Below are 12377 nucleotides of genomic sequence, written 5' to 3'. Positions count from 1 at the left end.
CCCACACGCAGCAACGTTCGCTGAACAGTCATTGAGGAGGCATTGTTGGTAACCCTTGATTCATTTGGGCTGTCAGTTGCTCAACAGTTGCACCTCTATTCGCCCGTACACATCTCCAAAGCTGTCGTTCACTCCTGTCATCTATGGTCCATACTGCACCGCAGTTGCCTCGGCTACAGGTTTGGATAGTGCCATTTTGCCATATACAATACACTTTAACCGAAGCGGCAGGCGAACAGTTCACAAAACTAGCCATTTCGGGAATATTTCCACCCTTGGCCCGAAAGTCAATCATCATGCCCTCTTGAACGCCAGATAATCACTCTGTTTCTGCATTAAATCAATGACTGCACTGCGTTTTTCTCGTGTCCCCGACTCGGTTTATATACGCTCCACTGCTAGTCATGTCTCCTGCCACCTGTGGGTGGTTATTGCACGTTGATGTCGAGCGTAGATAGTAGTCCCGTTAATGTGGCTGGGCCGTGTGTCTTCTCCCGATCGTGTTCTCTACCAGTTATACAGTTTCCACACCACTTTTAACTCCTAGAACACTTCCACTTCTCCTACATCTCTCCCATGATCCTATAGTACTTCCCATCCTTGAGAATCTTGTTCTGCTACCATGCCTCTACCAACATACCTACCATTCATGTCCATCTACTGGACACTGAAATGTACTTTTCCTTCCAACCGTAGCTTACCCTCGTCATCCTGAATAAACGCTGCAATCAAACTTTTCCTGCCCTGTTGTCTTTCCACGCATCTTCTAACATCTACATCGCATCTGTCAGTTCTTTCCCACATAGATTGCATACGCTCCTTTCCATATAACATCCACTCCAATTCGTCCCATACTGCAGTCCATAGACACAGTTTCGAGGAACCCCCATTACATTAACCTCACAACGAAAAAAGTGCACAACGTATCACCACCATCTAAATCTGCATCTGCACCTAACGCTACAACCACATTTACATCTACCTCTACATCTGTACTCTGGAGGCCAGACGGTACCAATTATGGTATCACATGTTAGGCTGAGGTCAGAGTGCCGCCGACGACGGTTGCCGGACGCCATCGACAGAGGCTCAAAATGGTTCAAATGGCTCTGAGCACTATGGGACTTAACTTCTGAGGTCGTCAGTCCCCTAGAACTTAGAACTACTTAAACCTAACTAACCTAAGGACATCACACACATCCATGCCCTAGGCAGGATTCGAACCTGCGACCGTAGCGGTCACGCGGTTCCAGACTGAAGCGCCTAGAACCGCACGGCCACACCGGCCGGCCGACAGAGGCTGCCCAATAACATCACCCGACTGTTTAGTATTTTGTCCGTCATAAGCGACTGTAGTCGTATATAGTGAATTAATAAGCAAAAAGTTGCATAAAAGAAATTTAGTATCTTGACTGGATCCGGGCACTTAGTGCCCTTCTTCAGAAGGCTATGCACTTTATTATTAGCACTCGCAAATAATGCGATAAGCATAATAACCTTCTGAAGAAGGGCACTAAGTGCCCGAAACCGGTCAAGAAATTAAATTTCTTTTGTGCAGTTGGTTGCTTATTATTTCATTATATCGCCCGACTGATGGTTTGCAGTGCGTCCGATCTCCTTGGTCGGTTTTTGGTGGGATGAATACCGTTACACATACGTGCTTGGAGACGAATGCTGCGTTACTATTAAAACGACGCCGACTGCAAGTGAATGAGCTAAGCTTGCCTCGAGAAGAAGCCTTTGTCAGTTATTGGAACAAAAAGGCGTTTTACGATTATCTAAGAACGAAGAAAGAGACGTTCTGTCACATATTTAGTCGTAAGCACATGGTATCTTTTTCATTATTAATTCTATTTGAATACTTTGGCAATAAGTGCTGTTGCTCTATATCTGGTATTAACCCCAACTGTGCCAGAGTAATATTCAGTAAGGCATCTCACACTAATGCTTTTGAAGTAGTATAACGAGCAGGACACAATTTTTTAACTGTATTTGCTCGCTGATCATCTTTGCCCTTCAGTTTGTGCAATCAGTTAACTGGAAGTGAATAATTTTATTTCTCCTTTGGTTAACATATACTTCATAGTTAATAATTAGTGTACCAGTTTTGAAATAACAACAGAACGAAAACAATTTTATTGCAAAAATGTCGCAGAGGAAATTACTTTTACATTAGGTAACTTAAAATGATGTGCTTTCCTCAGTTATACTCCAAACTAGAAGCTGTTAGCCATAAGCTATTTCTATGGATGTTGAGAGAAACCTGCCATAGTTCCTGTGGAATCACAGGCATGGTGCCATTATCTGAGGCATCAACTGGGTGACAGACCTCTCCACATCTACAGAAAGGTCTTAAGCCTCACAACTTTTAGTTTGGAGTACAACCGAGGAAACGACAATATAGGAGCTGTGAGGCATAAGATATTTTTATGCACATTGAAGGAAGTATGCCACAGTTTGAGTGATATCACATCCATGATGCCCCGGAAAACGGTGTCGAAAACTAATGGTCCTTTCGAAAGTTTTCTAATAGAGCAATTGTTGTGATAATTAAACTATCAAAGTTAAATAAATATAATTTCGAATACTGCTATACTCAATGTTATGCAGTACTGATATATTCATGTTACACACTTCTGGAGATAGTATCAGGGACTTAGTAGATCAAGTTTTATGTAGAAACACATGTCCAGGAACGTCATCCAACGACGTTACAGAGCATCCAATTTATGGGCGCCGGCTCCTATAAATTTATGTACATTGATCAGCCATAACATTATAACCACCTGCCTAATAGCCAGTACGTCCACCTTTGTCGCGGACAACGGACACGTCGTGGTACGGAACCAACGAGGGCTAGGAAGTTAACTGCAGGGAGTTGGCACCACATCTGCATACACAAGTCACATAATTTCCGTAAATACTGGGGAAGGGGGCGCTGAGCTCTGATCCTACGTTCAATCACTTCCCGGATGTGTTAGATCGGGTGAGGGGAGAGGGGGTCAGAAGATTAATTGGATCTCGTCACTGTGTTCCTCGAACCTTCCATCACACTCCTCGCGTGATGACGTGTCACATTATCTTGTGGAAAAATGTCACTGCCGTCGGGAAACATGGGGGTTATGAAGTGGTGTACGTGGTCTGCAACCAGTGTACGATACTGTTTGGCCGTCATGGTGCCCCGGACGAGCTCCATTGGACCCATGGATGCCCACGTGAATGTTCCCCAGAGTATAATGGAGCCACCGCCACCTTGTCTCCGTCCGGCAGTACAGGTGTCAAGGAGCTGTTCCTCTGGAAGACGACGGATTTGCGCCCTTCCATCGACATGATAAAGAAGATATTGGGATTCATCCGACCATGCAACGTAGTGCCGCTGCGCCAACGTCCAGTGCCGATGGACACGTGCCCATTTCAGTCGTAGTTGCAGATGTTGTGGTGTTAACGTTATTACATGCATGGGCCGTCGGTTGCGGAGTGTTCGGTGGTCTGAGTGTTCATACACACTTGTACCCTGCCCAGCATGAAAGTCTGATGTTAGTCTCGCCACAGTTCGTCGTCTGTCCCGTTTTACCAGTCTGCCAAGCCTTCGATGCCCTACATATGTAATGAGGAGCGACCGCCCAACCCCACGACGTATGGACGCTGATTCACCTTGGTTTCGCCACGTGATGAAGACACTCACCATAGTACTCCTCGAACACTCGACGGGTTCTGCATTTTGCGAAATGATCGTGTCGAGCCTCCGGGCCATCACAATCTGCTCTCGTTCAAACTCAAATAGACAGCGCGCCTTCCCCATTCTACACACGGACAGCACGGTCACTGATACTACATACATCGTGTGTGTGTGCGCGCCTGACTACAGTTATTCCTCCATAATTGACGCTGCTATCGGCTGCCGGGTTTATATCGATAGTAGGTCGATGGTCATAATGTTCTGGCTGATCGGTGTATATACGGGGTGGTTCCGTGATGAAGTTACAAACTTGCAAGGATGTGTAGACGTATAAATGTATCAATCAGAGGTAAGGGTCGTTCTTTGGAAGCGAAAGAATCGAAAGTTACAAATCATTCTGATACCAATAATAGTGTAATACTTGTACCGTTGCTGTTGTTGCTAAGAATAATGGGTATGCAGCTTTCAGAGGTGGTAGTATGGACCAGGACAAGAAAAATATCTAGTGAACATGGGTTCTAAAATGCATACCTCAAGAGCTGTGAGCACTTGTTCATCTTCGCTAATGTGAGAAACATCTCCCCTATTGATCAAGTGTTCAAAGCTCTTAGCGTATGCATTTTAGAGCCCATGTTTACTAGACTTTTTCTTGATCCGGTCCATACTACCACCTCTGAAAGTTGCCTACCTACAATCCTAGCAACAACAGTATCAGTAGATGTATTCCACTGTCAGAGGTATCATAACGGTTTTCGCTTGTAAATTTCGACTCGTTCGTTTTCGTTACAGGGACCGTGACCTAAAAGTGATACATTTATCCTCCTACATCGTGCTAGAAGGTCTGTAACAGCATCGTGGAGTCACGCTATATACATATATAAAGTGCGTTTAAAAAGTTTTGCACAATCGTCTCTAATTTTTTTATTTTTTACAGGAGGAGAATGAAATTTTTTGTGAACATACTTGGAACTTTTAGCTATTCATTGAGCCTACTCAGTGTAGCCTCCATCGGCTGTGACGCATCTGGCCCAACGTTCTTTCCTTGATGTAAATGCACTTTGATAAAATTCTGGGTATTGACTTTTACACCATCGCTTGACACAGGAAATAAGGTCTTTTTCACTATCAAATGTTTTGCGACGCAGGTGCGCCTTCAGACGACCAAAGAGGTAAAAATCAGACGGAGCCAAGTCCGGACTATAGGGAGGATGAGAAAAAATTTTCCAACCCATTTTCCTGCTTTTCTCCTGCGTCATAAGGGCTGTATGGGGTTTGGCGTTGTCATGGTGTAGTCTGATGTGCTGACCCCGAAGCTGTTGTCTGTGGGTCTTGATGACACGTCGCAGCTTGTCCGATGTCAAACAGTAATGGTCCCGGTTAATTGTGGAGCCAAGTTCCAAAAAGTCAATGAAAATGACACCATACTGATCCTAGAAGAAGGAGGCCATCACCTTTCAGCCTGCTGTTCGTGAAAGCCTTGGTTCCTTCTTCGGAAGGAAACCCGGATGACGCCACTCCATGGAACGGGGTTTGCTCTCAGGTTCGGACGAGGACAACCTTGTTTCATCCTGGGTAATGACTCCGTCAAAATACTGTTTCCACTCTTCAGTAAAGGCTTTCGTGAAACCCTCGCACACATTCTGCCTCCTCGTTTTCATTCCTCTTGTCAGCAATCTACGCACCCAACGTGCACAGTTTTGCTCTGTACCCTAGTGACTATACCAGTGATACCACACTACCCAATGACAAACGAGTCATTTCAGCAAGCTGTCGTGTCGTCACACATCTGTCATTGCGGATGATTTGATCAATGGTCTGTTTATTCACATCACTCCCTGCTGTCGATGGTCTTCCGCATCGTGGATTGTCCAGAGAGAGAATTCACCTTCCTTAAACTTTTGCACCTACCGCTGGATACTGCTGCGATCCACTGTGTCCTCCCCATAAACAGGGAGCAACTTCCTATGAATCGATGTCTCAGAATCATCGCCAGCCTTGAAGAGGTACTCCATCATCGACCGTTGTCGCAAGCTGACATCTACTTCACGGTCCATTGTGGCTCACCTGTAAATAAAAGAAAATACTTTTAGATACCAACTTATGGTTAAATGTTGCAAGTATATTCACAAAAAATTTCATTCTCCTGCTTCAAAAAATAGAAAAAAATTAGTGACGACTGTGCAAAACTTCTTGAAACCACTTTGTACATACATTTATAGGCGCCGGGGCTATAGCTCTGACTCTCTGTAACGTCGTTGGATGACGTTTCGGACATGAGTTACTACGTAAAACTTGATCTACTAAGTCCCATCTACAACCTCTAGAAGTGTGTAAGATGTAATGTGAAACACTGTGTATACACTACTGGCTATTAAAATTGCTACACCAAGAAAAAATGCAGGTGATAAACGGGTATTCATTGGACAAATATATTATACTACAGCTGACATGTGATTACATTTTCACGCAATTTTAGGTGCATAGATCCTGAGAAATCAGTACTCAGAACAACCACCTATGGCCGTAATAACGGCCTTGGTACGCCTGGGCGTTGAGTCAAACAGAGCTTGGATGGCGTGTACAGGTACAGCTGCCCATGCAGCTTCAACACGATACCACAGTTCATCAAGAGTAGTGACTGGCGTACTGTGACGAGCCAGTTGCTCGGCCACCATTGACTAGACGTTTTCAGTTGGTGAGAGATCTGGAGAATGTGCTGGCCAGGACAGCAGTCGAACATTTTCTGTATCCAGAATGGCCCGTACAGGACCTGCAACATCGGTCGTGCATTATCCTGCTGAAATGTAGGGTTTCGCAGGGATCGAATGAAGGGCAGAGGCACGGGTCGTAACACATCTGAAATGTAACGTCCACTGTTCAAAGTGCCGTCAATGCGAACAAGAGGTGACCGAGACGTGTAACCAATGGCACCCCATACCGTCACGCCGGGTGATACGCCACTATGGCGATGACGAATACACGCTTCCAATGTGGGTTCACCGCGATGTCGCCAAACATGGATGCGACCATCATGATGCTGTAAACAGAACCTGGATTCACCCGAAAAAATGACGTTTTGCCATTCGTGCACCCATGTCCGTCGTTGAGTACACGATCGCAGGCGCTCCTGTCTGTGGCGCAGCGTCAAGGGTAACCGCTGATAGTCAAAGCTGCTGCAAACGTCGTCGAACTGTTCGTGCAGATGGTGGTTGTCTTGCAAACGTCCCCATCTGTTGACGCAGGGATTGGGACGTGGCTGCACGATCCGTTACAGCCATGCGGATAAGATGCCTATCATCTCTAGTGTTACGAGGCCATTGGGATCCAGAACGGCGTTCCGTATTACCCTCCTGAACCCACCGATTCCATATTCTGCCAACAGTCATTGGATCTCGACCAACGCGAGCAACAATGTCGCAATACGATAAACCGCAATCACGATAGGCTACAATCCGACCTCTGTCAAAGTAGGAAACGTGATGGTACGCATTTCTCCTCCTTACACGAGGCATCACAACAATGTTTCACCAGGCAACGCCGGTCAACTGCTGTTTGTGTATGAAACTTTCCTCATCTCAGCACGTTGTAGGTGTCGCCACCGGCGCCAACCTTGTCTGAATGCTCTGAAAAGCTAATCATTTGCATATCACAGCATCTTCTTCCTGTCGGTTAAATGTCGTCTCTGTAGCACGTCGTCTTCATGGTGTAGCAGTTTTAATGGCCAGTAGTGTAAATGTAACGTTCTAAGAGTTACAGATGAGGAGTAATGGTTTCTTAAAACTTAGGGTGATAAAGCTTCCTGTTTACGTTCAGGCCCCCTTAAAAAATAGTGTATGTTTCTACAATGTAATAATTACTTTTTCTTTTGCAGGAAATTGAGAACATGGAGACGTTAATCACACAAGACGTCGCATTTAAAGAGCTGGAATCTCATTTCCTTAACGGGATAACACTGAATTATACGGAAATAGCAGGATGCCGGTTTCCGAACCTCAGCAGCGATTCGTTGTACATTGAGAGCCTGCAGGTGGTGGTGAAGAGCAACAAATTCGCCAGCCTGGGCGCACGCGCCCTGACGGTGCAGTCAGAGGACGCTACCGTGTCGGATAACACCTTCGCGGCCCTGGCCAGCGGCAGCATACGGTGGCACCACTGGTCCCAGGGAGGAAAGTCGAGGCTGTCGTTTCAGAGGAACACGATCCAGGCGCTGGAGACGGGCGCGCTGTCCGGACTGAGAGCCAGCGAGAGCTCGACGTCGATCTCCGACAACGTGCTGCTGTGCCTTGCTGAAGAGTACGAGAGGTGCAGGGAGCTGGCCGTCTCCGACGACCTGCGAGTGTGTGACGCCGAGGACGTGTGTCCCTACCGGAAGAGGACCGGCGTGACGGAGGCGCTGGCCAAGGCGCGCGGCTGCGCTGCAGGCAGCCCGCTGTCTGCAGAGCAGTGCGCCGTGCTCGCGGTGGGCAACAAACCCTCTGGGGCGGCCTGTCTGCACGCTCCATCCTCCGTGGTCGGCGTCGCCGCTGCCATCGCTCTGCTGGCGACCACCTGGTTCACCGTCTAGCAGCCTACGCTCGATGCACGCCCGGAAGGCCAACTATACTAACAGACGCACAGTGTCTCGCTTTAACCGTGAAGGACGGTGCAACAAGTAACGATGATTTGACGTTAATAAATTTATTGAGACCAAGACGACTTTACCATGAAGTAAAAGGTGCACATTCCAATAATTGTTTTCTGAATAACACAATTCAAAACGTGGGCCAAAACCGTCATTTTTCCTTACGTTGGGTTTCACAACCGTTAGGAATTTCGCTGAGGTTGAAACCATTTTTGTGCCAGGGTTTTCGTCAGAGGTTGAGAATATATTATTGATCTCTTTCGGCTGTTGCGCTATTGTCAAGTGATATCTGAAATATGAGAAACAGACCTCGACTGTATTCAGATGCAGATTATCATGTACATTAAAATATTATAACCATAAAAATAGAGGAAACAAATCGTGAGGTAAACATTAATATATATTTGAAGAAATTCATGTTACCGGCGTAAGCAGCTTTTAGTGACTACTGCTTTATTGAAGTCTGGTTTCGGTAGGAAGGTCTATTTCTAAGTCAAAGTCAAAATATGTTAAAATAAAAACAACTTTACTAAAAAGAGCAGAAACAACCCTGGACAGTCTTTGGGACAGTCATTTTGGTGAATATCAAGGTGGTTGTAGGAAGGGCAGATCATGTTCCGAACAACTATTTAATGCGAAGTCAGTCACACACCATAGATTACTGAACTCAAAAGATATTGCAGTAATGGTTGCCGATTTGAGAAAGGCCTTTCATTTCGTTCACAAACTGTAACTAAAATAGTTCAAGAATTTGGCGTATAGTCTGAATTAGCAAATCTAATTTGTGAAACACTCACAGACACAATATTTAAAGAGAAAATGTATGGGAGGAATATCATAATCCTTCGAAACAAACACAAGTGTACGACAAGGAGATGGGCTATCCCCAATTCTTTGTAACTGTATAACTGTATTCTAAAAAAAAAAAAAAAAAAAAAAAAAAAAGAAACAGTGGGAGTTCGGATTGAAGAACTGAATGAGTTTAAGATTTCTAGAATAAGGCTGGGAAGAGAAAACGAAAATACTGGAATAAACTATCTTGAATTTTGTAGATGTCTTTCTGAAAATGTGGCATCTGCTGTCACACAAAATAATCTTTTAGAGGAAATAGCCAGGAGATTTGGCTTATGATTTATTTAAGAAAAATGATTTTTTTTACAAACATTAAAAAAAATGCAAGCTGAGCATTACGTAAAAAGTATGTAGAAAAAAAATTCATAAATTCTAAAGAAACAACTGACAGAGAGGCGTTTGGGGAAAAAATACTGGATGTGGAAGGATTCCAAGGTAAAAGAGTGAAAAAGACTGGTCTCATATGGTCGGAAGACACGATCAAAAAACATAGTCAACACATCAAGGAGTACTGAAAGAAAAGAATAGAATAAAAATAAATAAGGAACTGTTATTGGCACGTGGTTCTTAGTTGGGCATTCCAAGAAGGAGAAAGAAAGAAACATCCTGGTAGGAGAGCTTAACACTTAAAATGTCATCAAGAGAATTTACATCAAAACCACCTGTACTACTGTCACATATATTGCAGTATTTCTTAATGTTAGAGTTGTTGAGGGATAAGTCGCACTGTTGTGACAGACCTGTGCGGATATGCAATGTGCAGAACATTTGACGGCATTACCGAAGGTATTTGTACGTCATGGAATTGTGACGGAGAATATGTGACAACAGTACGGAAGATTTTGGTATAAATGTTCTTGACCAAGACGAGTGTTAATTAGAATATGACGTTTCACGTCAGAACCTACCCTGTCCTATGTTTTTATTACAGTGTATTCTTATTTCGAGTAGAAAATGGTATTTCTAGGTAAATTAGCTACCAACAAAGCATTATCAATTTAAAAAATCCTTAAATTATAAGATGGATTACTTCAAATCTTAGGCCATGTAATTAAAACTTTACTTACATTTAAATGCGCATCAAAGACATTTCAGTATAGTCCACTTACTTGTTTAGCCAAAATGAATATGTGAATTGTACCGAAACGCCTTTGAGGCGCACGTAAATGTAACTGTGATTACACGTCGTGAGTTTCATTTAATCTTACGTCCAGAAAATTCTTCGTATTTATTTAAACGACACTTCTACGACCTGAAGTATGTAAAATATTGGTTCCATTGTAATACGTGGGAACACGTCTACGAATATTAAATTATATCATAAACTTCAATATAACGATCAGTAGGACGACAGCAGTAATATTCCTAAATACATTGTTTTAAAATTGTGCATAAACATATACATAAAGCCATCAGTATAGTGCAGATATGACACGAATGACTGCATGTATACTAGTATGTTACTCACAGATAATATTAGAGACAAGTTCAGAATGTTATTACGATCTTGTACTGAGCAGAACATGGTCACTTTGTTCTGACGTGACCAGTAAAAGACTGTTTATGTAGTAATGGCTGTGCGTGCATTACTCGAGACACACATTTTCATAAGGTGAACGGCAGATAATAGTGTTCGACGTATTTTCAACCAAAAGGAAATCTATTACATTCTGTTATGAAAGCCTTGGAATTCTTAAAGTGAAGTTTTATTTAACTTGTAGTTTAAAGTTCAAAATTTGCAAAATGAACATTTGTCTAAAAATATGTTACAGAAAACTTCCATACCCACTATTATGTGAAAAAAATGTTTCCTACAATTTATAGATACACTGTGCTCACGGAATACAAGAAGGAAAGTTATTGCATTTTTATTTCGTGTGAGTTGGGACTATTTATTTGTTGTTAGAAAGGTGCTTGTATATTAAAGTGATGAGGACGTATTATCTTTGTTATGTCATGTTTGTTTTTGTATTGTTTTTGTTATATAGTTCTGATTTGTAATGAAATGTCTAGAAGGACCAATGAAGTACCGAAAAATTAACATTTCTTTTGTTTCATTGATAACTTTGAGAGACATATTTATAAACTCATATTACATAGAAATGTTGTGTGTACCATATTTTCCACATCAACAGACCTAATAAGGACACATACAAATGTTTGAGCCTACTGAATAAGAAATACAAGTCTAAAACATAATATTTAATTCCAATGTTAATTAATTTAAAATAATGACATCCATAATGTTATTTTCTCTATAGTACATTCTTCGTTTATGAAGCCATGGTATCCATAAATATTGCATAAACACTATATTGGTGATGATACATTCTATGCAGTTACTAAATCTATTTTTTCGTCACTAAAGCGTTTCGTCTCAGTCTGTTGAAACATCGTCAGATGCCTGAAAACTGCACACATTTTACAGATTGTTTCTACTGGAGGCTAGAAATCAGAGCATTTATCAAGGTACTGAAGTGAGGTTCATTTCCTCCTCTGTTCCTGATCATTGATGGAAGTCTTCTTTTGTTTTCAATACTAAACACTCGCATGGTGTAAACGTTTAAATACCGTCTCACGCCGAGACTCCGAAGTTCTTTTTGTTGATTTTTTATTTTATTATTTTTTATGTTTAGTCTGGCGTTTGTAGTTTCGTCATGTTATCTGATATGGGGGATAAGGTGATAGGAAAGAAGCAGCAAATCTCGGAGATTGAGTGACTGTTATGTTATGAAGGGATGTCCATTCTGACGAGGTGCTTTGAATCACAATCGGGATCTGATGACCGCCAAGTCTCTCCCTAGTCCAACATATCAGCGTACCATTACCCATACACAAATTACTTTTCACTATCAACGAAGATATAATCAGTTTTGCAATCACCGCTCACTTGAATATCCATCTCTTTGTGCAATTCCATGACCCCAACAAATCACACCATTTGGCTGTTCCACATTCCACTTAAATGCCACAACCACATACTTACAAATCCACAATCTTCTATCTTGATACCCTATTAAGCTTATTTCACACAGAATGTATATTCTTAGTTTCCACAGCAGAAAAGAAAGCGAGTGGCAGGAATGCGGCTGCTGGTCGTTACAGGATCTGCAGATGCACAATACATGTCATTTTAAAAATATCGTAAGTGTCATACAATAAATCTCATCACAACAAGGCTAACAATGGAGCGTAGTGGTAGGACAATATTTTTGGGGTGGCCAA

General features: G+C 42.7%; 1 protein-coding gene across 1 annotated transcript in view; it reads left to right on the top strand.

Annotated features, from left to right (window-relative positions):
• LOC124545761 overlaps positions 1 to 11193 on the top strand; it is a 77525-nt gene extending 66332 nt beyond the window's left edge. The window contains exon 3 of the mRNA XM_047124706.1: positions 7551 to 11193. Coding sequence (XP_046980662.1) covers positions 7551 to 8243 — 693 coding nt within the window. The 3' untranslated portion in view covers positions 8244 to 11193. The remainder of the gene's footprint in view (positions 1 to 7550) is intronic.
• The last annotated feature ends 1184 nt before the right edge of the window (positions 11194 to 12377 follow it).

Source organism: Schistocerca americana, chromosome 8 (assembly GCF_021461395.2).
Source record: "Schistocerca americana isolate TAMUIC-IGC-003095 chromosome 8, iqSchAmer2.1, whole genome shotgun sequence".
Taxonomy (NCBI): domain Eukaryota; kingdom Metazoa; phylum Arthropoda; class Insecta; order Orthoptera; family Acrididae; genus Schistocerca; species Schistocerca americana.
Note: the sequence above shows the minus strand (reverse complement) of the source record. Positions and strands in the feature narration are given on the sequence as shown.